This window comes from Biomphalaria glabrata, chromosome 2 (assembly GCF_947242115.1).
Source record: "Biomphalaria glabrata chromosome 2, xgBioGlab47.1, whole genome shotgun sequence".
NCBI lineage: Eukaryota > Metazoa > Mollusca > Gastropoda > Planorbidae > Biomphalaria > Biomphalaria glabrata.
In genome coordinates this window covers 3,756,801-3,780,033 of record NC_074712.1, presented here as the reverse complement: position 1 = coordinate 3,780,033, position 23,233 = coordinate 3,756,801, and the positions used below count along the sequence as shown (strand labels likewise).

General features: G+C 40.2%; 1 protein-coding gene across 3 annotated transcripts in view; it reads right to left on the bottom strand.

Moving 5' to 3' along the window:
* LOC106057959 (caskin-2-like) overlaps nt 1-23,233 on the bottom strand; it is a 258,135-nt gene that overhangs the window by 143,055 nt on the left and 91,847 nt on the right. For all 3 annotated transcript variants that reach the window (XM_056018782.1, XM_056018783.1, XM_056018784.1), the window contains exons 3-7: nt 22,661-22,758; nt 17,593-17,738; nt 15,566-15,661; nt 5,859-5,989; nt 5,195-5,303 (exon numbers count right to left, since the gene is read on the bottom strand). In XM_056018782.1, the coding sequence (XP_055874757.1) occupies nt 5,195-5,303; nt 5,859-5,989; nt 15,566-15,661; nt 17,593-17,738; nt 22,661-22,758 (580 nt within the window). The remainder of the gene's footprint in view (nt 1-5,194; nt 5,304-5,858; nt 5,990-15,565; nt 15,662-17,592; nt 17,739-22,660; nt 22,759-23,233) is intronic.

The window sequence follows — 23,233 nt, the reverse complement described above, 5'->3', positions numbered from 1 at the left end:
GGCCTGAGGTAGATCAAGTGCCCGGGGTTGTAGCTTGCCAGGGAGCATGAGATCTCTGTGGTGGGAGGGGTAGGAGGAGGGGGGTTAATGGAATCGTGATGGGGTGGAGAGCCGAGAAGTGGTCTCATTTGATGTTCAGGTGCCGGTTGCGGGCAAAGTCAAGAACGGCAACACGTCAAATCATAACCAGCAAATTATAAAATGGCTTATCTTTCTTGACGGTCGTTCAGAACAAATATGTTATCATTAGTATTTTAATAATGTAGCATTTGATCAAGTACACACACAGACTTTATCACTGACACATGAAACAAACAAAAACAATGATGCAGTAACGACTACTACATGTACTATTTAAAAAAAAAGACCCAGATAACACAAAAGACCCGGATAACACAAAAGACCTGGATAACACAAAAGACCTGGATAACACAAAAGACCCGGATAACACAAAAGACCTGGATAACACAAAAGACCTGGATAACACAAAAGACCTGGATAACACAAAAGACCCGGATAACACAAAAGACCCGGATAACACAAAAGACCCAGATAACACAAAAGACCTGGATAACACAAAAGACCCAGATAACACAAAAGACCCGGATAACACAAAAGACCCAGATAACACATAAGACCCAGATAACACAAACGACCCGGATAACACAAAAGACCCGGATAACACATAAGACCCAGATAACACATAAGACCCGGATAACACAAAAGACCTCGATAACACAAAAGACCCGGATAACACAAAAGACCTCGATAACACAAAAGACCTCGATAACACAAAAGACCCAGATAACACAAAAGACCCGGATAACACAAAAGACCTGGATAACACATAAGACCCGGCTAACACAAAAGACCCGGATAACACAAAAGACCCGGATAACACAAAAGACCCTCTACGTCCCTATTACATATTAAATACAATTGCAGCTTGAACAAGAAAAACATTTTTAAAATATTTTTTTTTATAAGACAATATTTCCAATATTAAACTTCAAATATAATAAAATAATAAAAAAAAAATTGTAAAAATTGTTGGTTCCATTCGGGTATCCAACCCGTTACATCATCCGCTGCTACAGAATACGCATTATCTGATTCGGCCAGCGAGGAAGATATACTTGAGCGATTATTTATTGTTATGTTTATTATTTGTCATCTAGATCGAACACTAGACCTAAAGTTCTGATTAAGAACTCTAAAGATCTTATAGATCAAGAGTCAAAATGTAATGTAGCCTATATTAGATTCAAGTAAAACTATAATCAACGCTTATAAACTTCAACAATAAAATTTACTGTTATCGCGTAATCACGGTAATGCGGCTGATTACGCCATGTTGGCTCTAGACCTAGATATAGTCTCCAGACGAATTAACATTTATTTAATTTTTTGATATGAAAAATTATAACGGTCAAATGTTTTCCTCGTGTGGCCAACGAGCTAGTAATTATTTTCTCAGCGATATACATCAACTGTTAAATTTCTAGGAAAATCGTTAGAGTCGTTTTTGAGATCAGCGCCCAGGTTCCATGAAGGAATGACTTGAACAGAGGTATTGTAAAACAAAAAAAACAACAACCTGACATCGATTTAGAATATCGTTGACATTTGACTGGCAGCACTACGCTAACAATTACTGACAATCTCCAATAAAGAAATCGATGTACCATATGAACACTTAAAAAAAAATATTTTAAGGAAAAGTAAATCCTTGTGAAGGGGTAAACATTTGTATTCTATACATTTCATATCCTGCTTTTGTTATATATTTATTCAATTTGTCAGCAACCAAGGTTTAAACCTGAAAATATGAGTTTAAATTCTAGGGTTTATTTGTGTTTGCTAGACGGTATATCCTTAGAAACAGATTTAATTAATACTGGTAATGCATAGGCCTGTAGAAACATTGACGTTCATATTGTTTGTTATACTGATCCATTATTGATGATATACACACGTATTTATAATAACCAAATATAGTCTAATAACTATTAGTCAATAGCGTTAAGCTCAAATTTCCCTCTTTTTTTTTTCGCCCATTTCCTTGAGGAATCCGACAAGTCCTATACTGTATTACCCCATGAGTCATTCTTTGTTATCCCCCCATCCCCTCCACACACACACACATACTCAATCGATCACATTTCTTGCAGATATCGCACAAGGTGGTATCAGACACTACTCGAGGAAGACAGCGAGAGGTAGATCAAAAACAAAACACGAGACTTGGGCGAGTCCTGGTTTATTGGAAAACCTACCAGGGCCAAGTGGTGGCTCAGTAAGGCCGTCTGTTGGCATACCTTGTTGTTGTTTTTTTTCTTTAATTCTTTAGAACTGATTCTCATTGGCGTAGCCCCTGATCAAATCGGTGCCACGTTGGAATGATGGGAAACGAGCATTAACTGACACACAGACATAAGACTTGTGTGAGATTAATTTAACTTTGTGTGGTCAATGTTTACTTTTTTTTCTTAAAGACAAGCTGTAAAGTCTCGTGTCTTGATGTACACGAGAGTTGACGCGACCAGTTAATCTGTGAGGCTCACCCCGAGATTTATTATTCAGAAAGATTATGTTCGTTTATTTATAGAACCTGGCACTGAACGGGATGTCAAGGGGAAAAAAAAACACGTTAATCTGGTAGGTTTCTGTAACGAACAAGATATTTGACACGAAGGGGGGTCGTAATGAAATATTTTAGCCCACAGGCCCCCCTCACACAGATCAGTCTTTTCAAAACAGCAGAACTATGTTTGCAGAGGCGTGGTGGCATCAACTCGACTGAAGGTCGGGGTTTTCAAAGAAATCTTTTTCACTCGCTTATAACTGACATGCCAAACAGTATCTAGATCTATAGCTAGGATTTGATTAGACACTTCTTAATAGCTACATTACATCGTACAGTTAGTATACTTTCTTACAAATTCTCCATACTGCCAAGTATCACTAAACTGTTTATTGAACAACACAGAAACGGGCTACTATTGCTGGTAGTTCAAACCACGAGGCTTGTTTACGAGGGCAGATAACCAAGGTAACCTACAAATACCGATAGTTTATTTTGTTTTTGACAAAAATTTCGTAACAAGTCTGAAGGTCAAGGGTCACTGAATTATGGTGAGTGAGCGAAACCACGACAGCAAACCACATGCTAAAAGTAAGGCCATCCAAATGTTGGTATTGCAATTAAAAGAGAGAGAGAGAGAGAGAGACAGACTAAACAGATTGATTATTTAGTTTTCTTTTTTTTTTATTTAACTTACTTTTACTTTCTAATCTTAAATCCATTTAAATAAATTTCTTCACCACTTTATGTTTGCTGCTCCATCACTTTATGTTTGCTGTTCCACCACTTTATGTTTGCTGCTCCACCACTTTATGTTTGCTGCTCCACCACTTTATGTTTGATGCTCCACCACTTTATGTTTGCTGCTCCACCACTTTATGTTTGCTGCTCCACCACTTTATGTTTGCTGCTCCACCACTTTATGTTTGCTGCTCCACCACTTTATGTTTGCTGCTCCACCACTTTATGTTTGCTGCTCCACCACTTTATGTTTGCTGCTCCACCACTTTATGTTTGCTGCTCCACCACTTTATGTTTGCTGCTCCGCCACTTTATGTTTGCTGCTCCGCCACTTTATGTTTGCTGCTCCACCACTTTAAGTTTGATGCTCCACCACTTTATGTTTGATGCTCCACCACTTTATGTTTGATGCTCCACCACTTTATGTTTGCTGCTCCACCACTTTATGTTTGCTGCTCCACCACTTTATGTTTGCTGCTCCACCACTTTATGTTTGCTGCTCCGCCACTTTATATTTGCTGCTCCGCCACTTTATGTTTGCTGCTCCACCACTTTATGTTTGCTGCTCCACCACTTTAAGTTTGATGCTCCACCACTTTATGTTTGCTGCTCCACCACTTTATGTTTGCTGCTCCACCACTTTATGTTTCTAAATATTTATCCAACTACTGTGGCTATATTCACCTTGTTCACAACACTAGCCCTACAGACAGTACAATACTTAATCAATACATACAACCAAGAAAACTTTATAGTTCAGTGCAGCTGAGTCAGTCTATGTAGTTAAGTGTGAGACAATTTATATATCTCGGTTTATCTGAATATTTTTTGTGGCCATAATCCCGGAGTTAGTTCTGGACGAAAGAAACAATAATTAAAAAACGAATATTTTAAATAAAGCGTCCTGACGTATCTGATATTTTCGAAAAAAAAAACGGGGGTGAAGGTCATACAAAGTAGCCTACATCAAGAGTTTTAGAACCCCTGAGTGTTCCACTTTCCAATGCTAATAAACACTAACATCCTTCCCTTGTAGATCTATCCAGTTTACGAGGCAGCCCTCACACGAGAGAACTACAGGCTCCATGGACGCATACATCCCATACTCGCTCTGCCATCTAGAGGAATCAAAGGGAAACAACCTTAAGTCTCTGTCCAGATAAACAAAGAACAAAAAGACGCCCCTCACCACCACCACCACCCACACTACACCCTCTCCCCACTCAAGCGCGCAAAGCCTCCCCGATGGCCAGCCCACAACTAATAAAATTGTCATAGGAGGAATAAATACAATTGCAGGCGGATGTTTAGTCCACAGGGCGCCATGAACCCCCCGAATAATATGTAAACACGTGAATGAGGAGTCCGGGGCCAAGTGTCAATAGCATGGTCTCTTGACATTTGTTTGAGGGGAAACATCTACCAAAAGGCAACAAAGTCATGGACGCAGTCCGAAGCGAGGAGGTAAGGAGGGCAATATAGACTGATCCTTATCAACGGAAGCGGGTACGCAATTACAAAATTCAAGCAATATGTGTGCGTTGACAGATTGTATACAATATGTCCGTGGGTGTAAATTCATATGTTGTGACAGTTACAGTTATTTTGTAAAAAACAAATGTTAGCAGCTATATCTTCTTGCTATTTAAATTATTTTTGTGAAAATAAGATAATAATAATAGCAAATATTCAACCTACTACTAATAAAAATGCTAATATTAACTGTTCAATATTTCGTTACACTTATAATAAATCTAATTGTGAAAATAAAAGATCAGATCTTTGAACTATTGATTCGATTGCCTCCCTTGACCTCGATCTCATTTTTTTTTTCATGTGATTATTTTTCACGTAAATATGGAGACTTACATCTAGTAGTAACTTGACCGTGTCCGTCCTACAAGCCAGTGCCGCCTCGTGTAGACAGGTGCCTTTTAATGTCGATCTGTTAATGTTCATACCTGCCTGAAGTAACAATCTGTAAAATGACAACATGCGTGAGTCATATGTAGAGCCTATGAAACAAGGACGGCTTTAGAAATAACAAGCTATACAAGTGTCCATTAAGCTTATGCCATAATTAGAATGATCTCGACAAGTTGTGAGCGGGACTCTTGGCGATGTTGGCCATACCACTGAAAATAGAAGGGTAAAAAGGGGGGGGGGGGAGGAGGGCCTTACTATTTTGAGAAATAACCCAGATTGCAATTATTTTTTTATAAATGTATTTTTTTACAACAATACAGTTTTGTCCGAGGTGAAAACAACTGAAAGCCTGATTTAACATTAAAAAAAAAATCACCGTGTTACGATTTATCGTATTTAAATTGAATTTTCCCCTCGGGGCACTCTCGGTCTGTTATACTGTAATTGACAACCAGTTTCTATCATTCAAAGTTGCAGTCGAGCTGCAATGTGACTTGTAGAAGTGGATAAACAACGAGCTGGATGTCGAGAGAACAATGTCTACACGTAGATAGCCGAGATGCATTTATTTCTTCAGTCAGAGGTAGGGCTACGAAATGTCACTCACTTGATAATGTCAAGATGGCCGCCACGAGATGCCAGGTGGAGACAGGTAGTTCTGCTGTTATCCAGGGTATCTGTGGGGGAATCTTCCAACAGCTTCTGACACAGGTTGCTCCGTAACAACAGCTCGACAATCTTGAGATGAAACCAAACATTCAACATGTCGGCAGGTGGACAGACATTTAGAACAGAATAAAAAACAGTAAACACGAAAGTGCTTTAAATTAAACAATTTATTTATGAAAACCAAATTTTGTATACTGACAATAAACCAAACATTCATACATGCAGTCAGAACCGGTTTAGGTGGGTGCCCGGACGTACAGGGGCCTTGAGTATAACGATCAATTGCAGAGTTTATAGAGGCGAACATACACTTTTGGTACTTAATGCCAGGATGTAGCTTTAACACATACATATTTGCAGTATATTATTAGAATAGTTTTTATGTAGCGCTACTTTCATGCTTATAGCATGCTCAAAGCGCTTTTGGTCCAATCTCATTTGTGGACCAGTTGGGGGGGGGGGGTGTCTAGGAGTTGGTTTCCCGTGCTGCCTTGAGGCGCTCAGTAAACGCAACTCTGCCCGAGTCGGGTGTCGAACCTCGAGCCCCCTTCTAGGTTTAGGCTGGGTACCATTAATTGAGGAGCGTGAATGAGATCCCACCCTTCGAGTCTGATCTCATACAGAGAACAAAGGAAAGGCGCAAAGAGGTAGATTAAATTCGAAAATATTGTTATTAATAAAATGTCATTGAAAGAAATTCTACCCAAGGCAAAAGACAGAGAAATGGAGAAAGACGGCCAAAAGATCTTGAGTGGTGCCCCAACGGTTCAACAGACTAAATGATAGGTGAAGGTGAATATGAAGTTAATGATTATCACACTTTCATACATTCCTAAGGAGTAGCAATATTCTGTGTTGGACAAGACGTCTTCATATGATGAGACACTCGACCTTTGATTGGCTGCTTGCATAACAAAAACAGGCCCACATTGTTGTTAAAGATGAAGAATACAGACGTGCACTTATCAACTAAAACGTTGCAAAACACGAAAAAAAAGGTTTCTTTCGTTACGTGAAGAGAAAACAAAACAATGCAGCAAGACTGTCTTTCAACTAATTAGTCATCACATCAAACAGCAGATCGACTGATAAAGCTTTCCACAACACCTGCCCAGTAGATGATATGGGAAAAAAAAATTAAGAAAGTATCTAGGAACCTTTTATTTCACACTAAAGACACGGATACAACTTCAATTGAAATCAGTGCATCACTGTACGTAGCATTAACAAGTCAATGAATGTGTGAACTTTAATGTCTGAAATGGAAAGTACACCTCTATCTCTATTGTCTGAAATGGAAAGTACACCTCTAATTCTATTGTCTGAAATGGAAAGTACACCTGCTTCTCTATTTTCTGAAATGGAAAGTACACCTCTATCTCTATTGTCTGAAATGGAAAGTACACCTCTAGCTCTATTGTCTAAAATGGAAAGTACACCTCTAATTCTATTGTCTGAAATGGAAAGTACACCTGCTTCTCTATTTTCTGAAATGGAAAGTACACCTCTAATTCTATTGTCTGAAATGGATAGTACACTTGCATCTCTATTGTCTGAAATGGAACGTACACCTGCTTCTCTATTGTCTGAAATGGAAAGTTCACCACTATCTCTATTGTCTGAAATGGAAAGTACACCTCCAACTTTAATCAATACATTTTGTCTCAGTACCTTGTCCATCATGTACTACTCCGATATGAAATGAGGTCGCGAGCCAATCCATCATACAGATTAGGAAAACAAACAATAGAAAATGGCATCCATCTGAAGTCACTCATCAGTCCACTCATCCCGAGTCCTCCACGTTTTACTGACTCCCCCTTTATCGCTTCTTTGGCCATTCGATGAATTCAGGTCAACTGGTAGGGGGCTCTCAACATGACCAAACCATTTGACCCAGATCGCAATGTTTTTAATTCCGGCTGGCCAAAGAAGAATCGTTGACATTTTATTTTTACTCAAAACAAGAAATTGGTTTTTTTTTTTATGATGCAATTGCCAAATATTATAGTAATATTATCAAATATTACAGTGATATTTCTTTGTAGTTTCATGAACAGGTTTGACATGTATGCCACTAATGAGGATGACGTATACTTTATAAACCCTTTGATCGAGAGCTATTTAAAAATACGACAGATGACACAACCAGAACATTGGCTTTTGTGTTCTACTATGATAGAAAGGTCTTCAGGGCTTTTGTAGATTCAAATGAAGACTGCTGTAACTTTTACCTGGTAACATTGTTTAATATGCCAAAACAGATTACAGAGGTACACTAGGAAGGACACAGTAGAACTATGAATTAAGAAGTTAAAACAGAATGAATCCATTGTTCCAACTATTTGACAATTAATGCAGTTAAGGGTTCGTGTAGAGGTTAAAAAAAAATCAACGATAGAAGAAGATGTTAATAATTGTTTCAAATGACGTTACTTTTGGATATTCTATTAGACCGGCCGTCAAGTAGGTAGCTAAAAAAATATTTTAGATGTTAGCAGGTTCTAAAGGACTTTGTTTTATTTAATTACAAAATTCAAATATCAGCCTAGTTCACACTCAGTTGCGCAGAAAAAAAAAAGTGCTTCATGATAATACTGTACAGCTGTTAAACAAGAGAGACGCTTAATTAGGTGAACTACTATTTCTATAACGGGGTCGTAGTACTTGGTTTGGTTGACCACTGGTCAGACGGGGTCCATTAGGTTCTTCATTATTGATTCGCCGGTGTAGGAGACTAAGTGGCTTATGTCAAGGTGACAGGGTCAGGTGAAAGGTTTTGACCTGCGCTTTCGACGTGAGCTCACACGAGTGCCCCGTCGTATTAAAGGTCAAACAGAGGACTCGACCACCCAAAAGAAGACGACTTGTTAATGTACTAGGCTTGTTAGACAAAAAGAATTTAAACAATAGAAACAATGCTGAACCAAAAAATTGTTAACACAGACCGAGTAAAGATCGCTGATTTATTATAGGCGTAGTTAGTAGTACAATAATACAATATTTCACTATGGGGGAATCTTTAGCCTCATTTCACGAAGTGGTATAATATAATATATGTTTTAAAAAAGGTAAAAGAAATATTATTATTATTGCGTCGCGACTAGAATTCGTTTCAATAAAAATATCAGGAGTCTTACATCATCTGTGTATGCTCACCCCCCCCCCCCTTCTTTTTTTTATAAGCCCGCAAGCCAAAATATTAACTTACCACCGGAAATGAAACTGGTGCTCACCGGAAATTATAGTTTGAGATAAAGTTTCCTCGCAAAATTTAATAACACAAAAAAAAAAAAAAAATTCAGGTAAAATGTCATCAACTATTAATATATTTTTATTTTACAAATTTATTTAAGAACATTGGACAAGGTCAACAACTTCAAGACATTAATAAAAGATGGAGGGGAAAAAACGTTGATGGCTTTAGATCAATTCTTTCAATAATAATAAGATTATTTGCACAGAGCGTCTCAATGTGCTCTCGTTATATTCATTGCTTGTGTAGCAGTGTTCTATGAGATATGTTTCAGTATGTTGGACATCTAAATGGTGGCCGAGAATTTGATTTGATTTGATTTGTTGATTTGAGGCACATCGGCACAATTTAGGCCATGTCGTGCCTGCAGTCCCTTAAGGACTACTCTCTCTCTAAACAGCAAGGGCCAGATTCTATACAGTAATATAATTAAAATTAAGGTCTATTCACAGTTAAAATAGTAAAGGTAGTAAAAATTTAAATATTTGGTAAAAATCTAATGTAAATAGTGTATGTTCACAAATTCAGAAATCACATCTTCGTAGATAGCCCCACTTCCCGAATAAAGCCCAGTACCTTCCCAGGGTCGACATTATTAAATAGTGTTTTTAGATTAGTGGCTCTAAAATGTTTCGCCCTGACATCCTGGTATCTGGGGCAATCAACGAGAATATGTTCCACGGTGAGGCGAGAGTCACAGTACTCGCAAAGTGGGGGCTCCTCTCTCTTCAGTACAAAAGAGTGCGTGATGTAGGTGTGGCCAATCCTAAGTCTGGACATGGTTGTGCTACCACGCCTTGTCAGACCCTTAGATGTGGGCCGCCACCTGACATCCGCCACAATCTGCCTGAGTTTACTGTGAGTCTCAGCCTCCCATCGGTTCTGCCACTCTCGATAGGTGGCAGAGGCAATACTTTGTCTCAGGTCCGAGTAGGGGATTTGGGTTCCTGACACCGCATGATTTAGGGCTCTCTTTGCTTCTGTGTCTGCGGCTTCGTTTCCCTCAATGCCAACATGGGAGGGGACCCAGATGAAGGTGACATCCCTACGGTCGGCTGTTATTAGGTCCAACAGCTTCAGGCTCTTATGTACCAATGGGATGTCAGTCTTCATCCGCCCCAAAGCTTGCAATGCAGATTTGGAGTCGGAGCAGATTATAAATTTCCTCCTTTCTGATGCTTTTACGGCCATAAGTGCAAGCAATATTGCGTGCAATTCGGCCGTAAAGATGGAGCAGCCATCGGGGAGTCTACGGGAGATTGTTTTGTTCCGAAAGGAGCAGGCACACGCGACCTTTCCCTCCATTTTGGATCCGTCTGTGTAGATGGTGCCACAATCTCCGTAGCTCTCCTGCAGTTCCCTAAAGTGGACTTGTAGTATGCTTGGGTCTGTATTTTCTTTTTTGAAATTAAGGAGGGATAAATTTAATTTGGGTTTATTCATTAGCCAAGGAGGATTCTGAGGGGTTTCTATTTTAGAGATTTGGTCAATGGGTGGGGTTAAATTTTGGATGGGTTCTCTCATTCGAAGGCCCAGCGGCTGTATGACGTTAGGCCTTCGATTGTATAATTCTACCTCTGTGGGGTTAAATATGGAGTCAAAAGCAGGGTTCGTGGGGTTGGATTTTAGCTTGACTATATACTGCATTGCAAGCTTTTTCATTCTTATATCCATGGGGAGTTCTCCAGCCTCCACATGGAGACTTGGGATAGGTGATGTACGAAACGCGCCGAGACAGAGACGCAGGGCAGCATTTTGTATTGGTTCCAGTATTTTTAGGTACGACTTCCTTGCTGCTCCATATATTATGGATCCGTAGTCTAGCTTGGATCGAATTAGACTCCGATAGAGCAGCAGCAAGGTATCTCTGTCAGCTCCCCAGTCCGTATGGCTGAGTACTCTTAGTATGTTTAATGACTTTTGGCATTTCTTCTTAAGTTCCTTAATGTGGGGGAGAAAATTAAATTTGGAATCTAAGGTGAGGCCTAAAAATTTTGTAGTTTTCACGACAGGGATCTTCTTTTTGTGTATAAATAGTTCAGGGTCTGGGTGGAGTCCCCTTAGATTACAAAAATGCATACTAACTGTTTTGGAGTCTGAGAATTTGAAACCATTATAGTTTGCCCAACCCTGAATTTTGTTTAAACATAACTGTAATTTCCTTTCTAAGGTGTTCATGTTTTTCCCATAAGTAAGAATGACAAAGTCATCAACATACAAAGAGCACTCTATGCCAGGGGACAGCGCATTTATGATGCTATTTATTTTAATGTTGAACAGGGTGACTGACAGAATGCTGCCCTGGGGTACACCCATTTCCTGGTCATGAGTGTCAGAAGCGGAGTTGCCCACTCGAACCTGAAATTTTCGATCTTTCAGGAATTCCTCCACAAAACGGGGGAGGTGTCCCTTAAGCCCCATAAGCGCCAGGTCACGTAGAATGCCATGTTTCCAGGTTGTGTCATAGGCCTTTTCTATATCGAAGAATACAGCTACTAGATGTTCTCTTCTGAGTAATGCATTTCTAATATAAGCTTCCAGCCTTACCAGGTGGTCAGTTGTTGTCCGCCCCTGCCGGAATCCGCACTGGTAGTTTGAGATCACTTTATTCCTTTCCAGGTACCAGACCAGCCTACTGTTAATCATTCTTTCCATGGTTTTGCAGATGCAGCTTGTTAGTGCTATTGGTCGATAGTTAGCTGGGTCAGAGCCGTCTCTTCCCGGTTTAGGTATCGGTATAACTGTGGCTTTCCTCCAGCTGTTTGGGAAGGCGCCTGTTTGCCACACACAGTTATAGACCCCTAGCAGGACTGCCAATGAGAGTTCGGGAAGGTGCTTGAGGAACTGGTAATGGATTTCGTCTTCTCCAGGCGCTGTGTCATGTGACTTGTCCAGCGATTCCCTCAGTTCCTCAAGCGAGAACGGTTTGTTGTAGTCTTCATTGTTCTCTGACCTGAAATCAATGGGGTGTCTTTCCTCCCTGGTTTTGACTTTTTGGAACTCTGGCGTGTAGTGTGCAGTGGATGATTTTTCTGCTATTGAGGATGCAAGGCAGTCAGCTATTTCTCTGGGGGACGTGACAGTTCGTCCTTGATTTTTCAAATGCCCTATTGCATTTGATTATTTCCCTTTGATTCGCCTTACTGCCTTCCAAACCGCTCTAGCAGAAGTTTTGGCATCCAGACTGCCGACAAAACTTCTCCAGGAATTCCTTTTGGCTGACCGTATGGTTTGTCTAGCCTTTGCTCTAGCTATCCTGAATAGCTTTAGGTTTTCCTGGGAAGGATTCTTTATAAATGCAGCCAGTCGTTTTTTCCTATCACCAATAGCACTTTTGCAAGCTGTATCAAACCATGGTTTGCTAGGCCGTTTTGGATTTGCAGAGGTTAGGGGTACAACTTTCCTGGCTATACTTAGTAGCTTGCTAGCAAAGGTATCAGCTGGGTTCTGTTCATGGAGGATATTTTCTGTGATATCCTCAGAGCATCTTTTTTGGAATTGTTCCCAATCGGCCTTATTCAGTTTCCACCGCTGAGGTCGTCCCAATGAAGGGAGATTGTTAGTAATGATGATTGGGAAGTGATCACTTCCCCGTAGATCATTGCTAACTGACCATTTAAAATCGTCCAGAAGTCCGGGGACGCATACGGTGAGGTCAATGCATGTGAATGATCCAGTTCCTGGGTGCAAGTAGGTCGGTGATGCATCATTAAGTATGCATAAATCATGTTGGAGGAAGATATCCTCCAGCATACGACCTCTTGTGTCGGTATTGTTGGATCCCCACATGGTGTTATGGGCATTGAAATCCCCAAGGATTAAATAAGGCCGGGGGAGTTGTTTCAATAGGTCCTCCATGTCTGTTCGGTTTAATGGAGCGCCTGGTGGTAGATACAGGCTGCAGCAAGTGATAACCTTGTGAAGGGTTATCCTAGCTGCTACGGCCTGTAGTGTGGTCTGTAGTTCTACCCTCTCATGGGGGATGCTATCCTTCACAAGGATACAGACTCCACCTGATGCTCTCTCTGCATCCTCAACATTCTTGGTGTAAGCACGGTAGCTTCGGAAGCTGATGCAATCTTTTAGAAATGTTTCCTGTAAGCAGACAGCTACAGGAGTCTCAGAGTCCATCAGTAGCTGCATTTCCTCGTAATTGGCCTTGAGGCCTCTACAATTCCACTGTACAATTCTGGAATCCATGGCTTATTCTAGATGACCTACTTGGAGCTATTTGGCCTTGGGAGGCCCCCGGGGGGGGGTTTCCCTTTATTCCAGTGACCTTGGTATTTTTATTCTTGGGTTTGGATGGAGAGGAGGACAACCCCCTTTTGGGGGAAGTCTTTCTCTCTGGAGAGGGGAGATCCCTCTGGTTAGAGCGGAGGTTATTTCCTCCTCTCTCACCTCGGGCATCCTCTCCGCTTTGATTTCTCCCCTTAGGGAGTTGGTCAACCTCTAACTCAGTAGAGGTTGGGGTGTCTGGCTGGGTTCTCTGAGGAGAACCTGTGTCAGACATGATGTCTCCGGGTTCTCCCGGAGTATTGGTTTTGACATGCTGCTCAGTCTCCATGCTCTCATCAGCGAGCACAGAGAACCTGTTCTTTAGCATGACAACAGGGCTTTCTTGTTTCTTCAGAGGTGTGTTCTTTGGCGGTGTTTTCTTCTGAGTTGGGGGAGGAGGAGGGGGTGGTGGGGTCAATGTGTCCGTCTGTGTGGCTATGGATCTTCCTTTCTTAGCAACAGCCTGGGCGTAGGTCTTTGTCAAGCCGAATTGGCCCTTGGGTAGGGCCAGTACAGCCGATTTCGCCTGGCTAAAGGTACATCCGTTTCTTGCCTTGTACTCCTGCACGGCAACCTCCTGTTTCCACACAGGGCAGTCCTTGGAGTAGGCTGAGTGGCCAGCTTGACAGTTTGGGCATTTGAACTGGGCTGTGCAGCCCTTGTCCTCATGACCCTCTCCAGCACATCTGGCACACACAGTGTTCCTCTTACAGACTGCCGCGCCGTGTCCATAACCCTGGCACTTGAAGCACCTCATGGGGTTAGGTATGTAGGGCCTCTATGGAACTAGTAGGTATCCTGCCTTCACATACTCTGGCGGTGTCCTAGTTCCGAATGTGAGGATAATAGTGGCGGTTTTGACCTCCTCACCCTCCCTGCGCCTGGTAATGCGCAGGGCATGGGTGACTCCTTCAATGCCCTCCACTATTTCCTTCTCGGAACATTCCAGTAGGTCCCTAGAGCTGATTACACCTCTGCTGGTGTTCAGACTCTTGTGTGGCATGACTTCCACTTGGAGATCACAGAGTCTTCTGCATCTTAAAAGCCCATCAGAGTGTGTCTTGCTGTCTACTTCTACAAGGAGTTCCATTGTTTTGTGTAGCTTAGACACACTCTTGGGCTCTCCCACTACTGACTTGAGTCCCTTATAGATAATAAAAGGGCTCAACTTGGTCAGGCTTTTTCCCTCCTCTGTGCATCTAACCACCAGAAATGATGGCCAGGTGGCACAGCTTTTTGCGACCTCCTCTTTTTTATCGTCAATTCGTCGTTTCTTGCCCAGACATAGGTCTGGGGCAAGTAGTTTTGTGTGTGTTTTTTGGTCCATATATATTTTGGTTAATTCGGCACCTGTGCTCCCCACCCGCCATCGAGTCCAACAAGGGGACGGGCCATTCGGATGTCCAGAATGAGCCCGCCAGGGCTACACAGGTGCTATACTCAGTCAGCTGCTACATCGGACATGTGTCCAATACAGCAGCTCCCTGATTGACCCTCCAGCCACCGCCCTCCAGCATAGGTCGACGACCTATGCTGGTAGCTCGGCATGACCAGCCGGTTGACCCAGAGCGGGCCATCTGGGTCTCAGGTCTAGGGGAACTTGGAGCCAAAGTATTGTGTTGTTGTGGTTTATCCTCAGATAGCCACCACTCAAACACCAGGATCTCTTTATCCCCCCTTACCCGTCGCAGTCCACGGCAAACGGACTGGTCTAGGACGTAGTGAGAATTTAAAGTTAAGGAGACAGTGTGATGATCAATGAAGGCAGACTTAGGAAAAGAGGAGGCAGACACAATGATAGAAAAGAAGTAGGGCACTTTTGAGCTCCAAAAGTGCTAAGGAAAGAGGAGCGCAGTTTAACGTCATGTCTCGGGACGAGGTGGCCGAGAAACACAACAACAAAGTCTTCATCGGGATTCGAACTCCTGTCCTTAACAAAGGAATGTTTTTTTTTTAATGCGTTCGTTTGGCCACCTCGTATCGATAAAACATTGGTTTATAGGTCGTAAAAGAAATGTTGATGTATTAGCTGAGCTCTCATTCCACAAATACACACCCACAAATAGACATGCACATTTCTCCTCTCGCCAGCATGCTCGCAATGTACTTACCCTTGTCCGCCCAAACTCACAAGCCAAGTCCAACGAGGTCTTCAGCTCCTTGTTACAGATTGTCGGGTCGGCATGTTGATTCAGCAGCAACGTTGCCTAGCAACACAATCAAAATACAGCTATTGGTGGATGCTTTACAAAACTCACTACGACTTAAAACAAGGTCATGCTGTGACCATTTCAAAACTGATACCTAGAATTAGGTTAAGGAACCAAGGAATCGATACGATTTAATTGTAACTTGAAGCATATGCACTAAACTGGATTTCGATAATTCACAAACTCAATAGATAAATTTTGATTTCGATACTTCACAAACTCAATAGATAAATTTTGATTTCGATACTTCAAAAACTCAATAGATAAATTTGGAGTTCGATACTGCACAAAATCAATACATACATTTGGTTTTCGATACTTCAAAAACTCAAAAGATAAATTTGGAGTTCGATACTGCACAAACTCATGACATACATTTGGCGTTCGATACTGCACAAACTCATGACATACATTTGGAGTTCGATACTGCACAAACTCATGACATACATTTGGAGTTCGATACTGCACAAACTCATGACATACATTTGGCGTTCGATACTGCAAAAACGCAATAGATACAATTGGTCACTTATTCTTTTTTTTTTGTTTCCATGTAAAGCCGGCTCAAGATACGGCAGCAGAGATGGACCTGGTCAATTTACGCGCTTTGATACGTCCATTCCTTTCTTGTAACATTTGTATTTATTATTTATGGCTTTCAACAAATGGGCGCTGAAGTTCAGACGGCTGAGGGCTCCAGTCGATCCAGTTAATCCGCAGATGCTTTTCTACATTATATTAATATATATGGCTCCTTTTGTCTCGAAAGGCAATGGATGATTATATTAACATGAAGAAAAAAAATCCATATTTATCTGCTTTGATATTTGTGCACGACTTAATCTCGTTCTGAACACGTGACAGGATGAAACATCATGAAGTATTTAACACACAAAAAAAGGAAATAAATGTATTTGAGCACATCAATTGAAATCATATTTGTTGTTATTTGTATTTCTACTCCTTAAGTCAGATTATACAATTCTACGGTTGTCGTAGTTAATATAACTCACTATATTGTAATTAGGAGGGCGCGGCGGCTGAGCGGTAAAGCACTTGGCTTCCGAATCGGGGGTTCCCGGGTTCAATTCCTGGTGAAGACTGAGATTTTTAATTTCGGGAACTTCGGGCGCCTCTGAGTCCACCCAGCTCTAACGGGTATCTGACATTAGTTGGGGAAAGGTAAAGGCGGTTGGTCGTTGAGCTGGCCGTAGGCCACAGAAACCTTTACATCATCTGCCCTATAGGCCACAAAGGGGAAAGGGGAAACTTGACTTTACTATACTGTAAATACAGTTTAACTAGCATTTAAATCAAGATACCAGCTGCTCCAATGATTAATTGTTTATCACAAAGCTTACATCCTCTCACTCTAATACAGATACTGAACACATCGTTTCTCCCATTCCCCATTCTCGGATCAAGTTGAAACTTTGCACAATTATTTATTGTCGAAGTAAAGTAAAGTTCCCTTTCAGACCTTGTGGTCAGATGATGTGAAAGTCATCTGTTTCTGTGGCCAACTAATGTCAGGTAACCAATTAGAGCTGGGTGGAAATTCCCGAAATAAAAAAAGGCCCAGCCTTCACCAAGATTCGAACCTGCTATCCTGGTTCGGAAGCCAAGCACGCTACCGCTTAGCCACCGTGCCTCCGGCAAAGTTAACTAATTAGTGGTAATCAATTAATTTTTATTAACATAGAATAAAGTGAAATAATTCTTATAGTATTAAGAACTATGTCTTTAAATATGGAGTTATCCCCCTTAAAAAAGCAATGAAGGGGGAAAAATGCAGCTCAAGAGTTTATGAATGATAACCTCACATAAGGTGAGTAACAAGTTAACAACACAGTTTATGATGAACGAAGAAATGATAACCTTGCGTCGATTCTTTGTAACTTAACCCAGAAGTCTTACTGTGAACTTACCACTTCCATGTGTCCATGCTGACAAGCCAAGTGCAGGGGCGTCTCTCCGTTGAGGGCTTGCTCGTTGACGGGGGAGCCTTTTTGTAGAAGGATCTGCACACTTTGAGGAACACCTTGCCACGTGGCATAGTGGAGGGCTATCATACCTGTGATGAATGATACACGAAGGTGGATTAAACAACATTGCCATCCATACGATATCTGGTCATTAATAATAGCTTCGAAGAGATGAATAGAGACACAGAGGAAATTTAATTTAAAACCAACAACAACAAAGAACTATACACAACAAAAGACAGAAATAGCAGAGTAGGTTAAATGACTTATATTCCGCACACTTCTTTGAAGTGAAGATGAGACAATGGACCACTCGTAGACCGCCTCATCTTTTAACCCCATCAGGAGCATGCTCACATCCTGTCTCCTTCCAGATCAACGAGCCCAAGATGAGATTGTCGATAATCCTCAACGAGACACTGGCGAGTACTATATGATGCTAATGCAGAACGTGTAGGCAGGCCGCTTGACATCGAGCTAGTAATGGATGGTCCTTATCTTCGATATTTACATGATCTTCGTAGATAGCCAGTGGTCAGTTTTGAGAAACCTCAATTAACATAACAGACTAATGGTACTAAATGGATCGGACACGTCCTTGACATCGCAACAAATAGGAACTCAATGCCGTAGTTACAGTGAATAACATTGACACTAAGTATGCACTTAAAGCTGGGCAGACTGGCTGTATGGGCATTCGGGCAATGGCCGGTGGGCGGGGAACAAATGGGCCGGTCAGGCTGCCTCAAATGATCAAACTTGACACGAAATTTGCAAAGCAGAAAACTTTTAGAAACAAAAGCGACAGGTTTAGATACCTGAACATGCCTATGTGTGTTTTTTATTTTGTACTACTAGGCCTGCATGAATTATTTTTTTTAACTCTTTCTCTCCGTAATTATTTACCACATTCTGGTGGAATCTAAGTTGGTATTGTCAGTTAGGAGAGAAAGAGTTAATTCCACCAAGCTATAAATAACTTAATTGTTTGTTTACAGTGCTCTATAAATTAAATTATTAATGAATTAATTTATATCGTCTGCAACAGGTTAGACCGTACTTACAACCAGGTTTTGTTTTAAATATATTGATGATCCTTCAGATTTTAAAATAACTTACACTTCGGCCAAAGCCTCAAGTAAAGAATGAGAGGGCAGGGTTCAAACCCAGGACCATCAAGACCACCCAACGACAGTCCATTTGGGATTTTAGCATATCTACATGTAGAAGTGAAATACATTACATCAACATTGGACACTGGTGCATAGTAAAACTTTACATATTTTGAGAAGTGCCAACGTAGGCTAAATGCAGGCCTACACAATGTTAAATTTTTTTTTTAAAGGTGGGTCATATGTTCTTATTATACTTTTACTTGTATTACTTGTACGTGGCACACATACACAGTTTTTTTAGTTCTATTTCCTAGGCTTTATCTTCCATCTGTTTCAGTGGTCGACGGGATACAATTTGAGAATAGGCAATTCTAAAGATTCCATTAATAACGAGTTCGTCCATAAATCTACTAGACGAGGACCACGAGCCGAGGGTCGTAACCAAGAGTTTGAGAGGAGGGGGGGGGGGGTTAGAAGTGAATGGTAGGCTACAAGACAGGGGAATTAACCTTGTCAATTTATCAAACAAAACGAGTTCTCCTCCTGACTCTTGACTCCAGTATGGCGGTACCAGTGACCGAACACGATCCTGACAATTCGTAAAGGCTTTTGGTCAGATCCATATGTTAACATCTCACCCCAATCTCTATGTTACACACACCGCGGGAGGGCGGGGGGCGAGGGTTATAATGGCTGACCAAGTAAGGAGTGACATTGAAGGAGTGAGCTCTCGATGAGGGAGAATATTTCTATGCAAATATATGACATAAATCAAAGTGTAGAAATAGCGGATTTAGTTTCTAAAGTATAAGAAGGGTCAACAAATGTGGAGGGGTTTATTATATTATTCATTATTATTATTAATTGCTTTTATATAGCGCAACTTTCATGATTATAGCATGCTCAGTACGGTATGGTCCAATTTTTTTTGAGGACCAGTTGGGAAAGGGAATCTGGAATAAGGCTTCCGTGCTGCTAGGACTGCTAGGAGCTCAGAAAACCAAAGCTCAGTCATATAGTCGAAATGTATAACTTATAACTTTTGCTGCTGGCAAAATCATTGGCAAAAAACAAACCCCATTTGGGCAGTTGTTTGAGACAAACATCTCTAAAAAAGCTAACAAGATCCTCGAAATAAAGAATCACCCTTTGTGTCAGGATTTTGTGATTTTACCATCACAAAAGAGATACAAGACACCGATAGCAAAGACAAACAGACACAAACACTCTTTTGTTCCCCTGGCAATCAAATCATTAAATAAGAACAATCTGGTATAAACTTTGTCACATGTAAATTATGAGTGAGTCTGGTGTGAATGTACACTTTGGTTTCTTATAGTTATAATGTTTTTTGTTTGGTGTAATGCACAAAATGTAAGACAAATTTCCTTACGGATAATAAAGATTATTATTATTATTATTATTATTATAATTAAGTCGAATATCAATTTTAAAAATACTAAAAATAAACTCGGATAATTCCACCAGAAGTACCGAGCAAAATATTAACGACTTAGTGGAAGAGAAAATAATATTCTAATACAAACTTAAGAAACTCCTGTCAAGATTAAAACTACATTGTAAATACTACCATAACAAAACATGCTGATAAGATAAAAAAAATGGTAGATAAAGCCTGAAAGGAAAGAATCGTAGAGAATTATTGGCGTATGCTAAAAAGGAACAAATAAAATTGATAATAATCACGTTGATGTTAACCAGTTAAACAAGTGTTTTTTAATTCTCAAAATGAACAATTTAACAGGCTTAGTAATTGTAAAATAGTAAAATGCATCGAGCCAGATAGCCTGTTTATTGTTATTGTTATTATTATTATAATGTACCTGTTTATTGTTATTGTTATTATTATTATAATGTACCTGTTTATTGTTATTGTTATTATTATTATAATGTACCTGTTTATTGTTATTGTTATTATAACGTATCATCTATTTACTCACTTACATCATCATTACTTTTCTCTTTGTTTTCATTTTATTATTTTGAGTATGCTATTTGTATACTGTTATTATCTAATATAATACAGACGTTACTTCAAAAAAAAAGATGATTACGTCCTACGCGTCATGCATTCAGTCATGCATATTCTTTGTAATGACTGCTTTTGTTGCATTTGTGCTTTGTGGCAAAAGAAATAAATTGTTCAAGTGTTTAAAATTGTTGTTAAATTGATTCGAGTCGGGATTTAAATTCAAGTCCCTTTTTTAGGTGGCCAAGCCGTGGCCACACATCAGCTACAGATTATTATGCAGCAAGAAACCTTTTTTTTTCCCCCTAACCTCCCCCACAACAAACATAAAAAAAGAAAGAGTATCTACACGCATGGGTCATCAAGGTCACGGCCTCGTGATAAACCAAAGGGAGTGGTCACGTCATGGAGACTATATTTAGATACCAAACATAGGAAAATAGCTTTAAAAATATCGCGCTGTGATATTACACGGAGGATTCTCATTATCGAGGTTTCCGGAAAGTCGGTTCCAGCGATGGGAGTTCTATGTACTTTAAGACGGAAAGGCAGGATTCGTCTTCTTGCTAGAAATTTTATATACATATATATATATATATATATATATATATATATATATATATATATATATATATATATATATATATATATATATATATATATATATATATATATATATATATATATACAGAGAGAGAGAGAGAGAGAGAGAGAGAGAGAGAGAGAGAAAGGACACGGCCAAAAATGTAACATGATAAATGTATTATTTCCCTTTCTAGCTTTCTCTCGCGCATACATCTAAGGGACAAATATTATTATTTTTTATTTGTTTGTATATTACAAATACATGTTAATTAATTTCAACGACATTATCTTACAAGTTATACGGAAAAGAAACTCCTTATCCGCACTCAGTATTAGTGGTAGAATACAAAAAAAAAAAAAAATAACCACACAGCAGTAGGTTTCCTCCCGTGATAGCAACGATAAAGCGCTCGACCTCATTCTCGGAAAGTTTCTTAAAGTTTCATGTTAGCGAGGACATAGTCATCTAAATATAGTACAAGTCTTTAATGTATAAAGGCACTTTGGCTGAGGGGTAAAGCTCTTGGCTTCCAAACCCGGGATTCGGATCCCGGTGAAGACTGGGACTTTTTAATTTCGAGATCCTTGGGCGAATCTGAGTTCAACCAGCTCCACTAATGACATTAGTTGGGGAAAAGTTAAAGCGGTTGGCCACATGACACCCTCGTTAACCCTGGACAACAGAAACAAAAGACCTTTACATCATCTGCCGGTTCTGCCCCATAGATCGCATGGTTTGAAACGGGAACTCTATAGTGTATAAAAAAGTAAGAATAACATGTGCTCTCAAAATGTCATAGGTTTAGGGCAAGAAACAGATCATACGTGTGATAGATATTTATATATTCAATATATACGTACACTATGTATAAGTCCTTGCGTATAAATTCATATATTTATTAATAGGTAACGCCGACTGTGAATGTGATTTAACGGCTGTGAGTGAAGCGATTTCAGAAGAAGAAGAAAAGGCGTGACAGTTTAAATAAATCTACGCAACGACCAAGATCAAATATACGAGATGGGGGAGGGAAGGAGGCTAGATTGACATTTTAAATTTGAGTGCTGGTTAATTTTTGTTTCTTTTTTATGAATAACTTTTTTCAGCCAAGTCAAGGTCGCAAACTGCAATGACAGCTGTGGCAGTTGGAGGAGTCTTTCATGCATTACTGGTCAGGGAGCGGTCGAATCCGACATTCACGGTTTAAGAAACGCTGATTAGCAACAAAAAAAAAAAAAAACGCACTAAGAAAATAAAGATATGTTACTTTTTCTTACTAGCACCTGTTAAATAATTTTTTTCCCCAAAAGGTGAACATACCTTTATTATCCCGTAGACCAGGGGCGGCTCCATTTTCCAGCAGAGTCCGCAACATAGGGGCGCTAGACATAAGCGCCGCCTGGTGGAGCGCAGACATCCTGTGAAGAAAAAAAACAACAACATTAAAATTTGACATTTGATTTGCAATGATAGTGTTTCACAATACGAGACACTCTATCACTGCGCATAACAAAGGCTAGACTAACAAGCAACAAGCACTAACATGTCTGATGATTCAATAAGCAATATTCTATAACATGGACAAGAAAATAAAATCGTACACAAAATATATAAAAAAAAAAACAAGGTTACAAAGACAGTTTGTGTGAAACACAAACTCAAAATCGGCCCCCCAAAGTGGTCCACCCAGGCAGGTAAAAAGGCATGTTTCAATATTTTCAGAAAGAATATCAGAATGAAATTCTATCAAAGTCAAATGACGGAGAAGAATGGAGAAAGAAGGTTGACAGATCTTGTGTGGTGCCCCAGAGGTCCACCAGACCAAAGGATAGGTGAAAAAGAATGTGTAGTTATATGTCAACCTGGCCTAAATGATGTCTTATAATGAATATC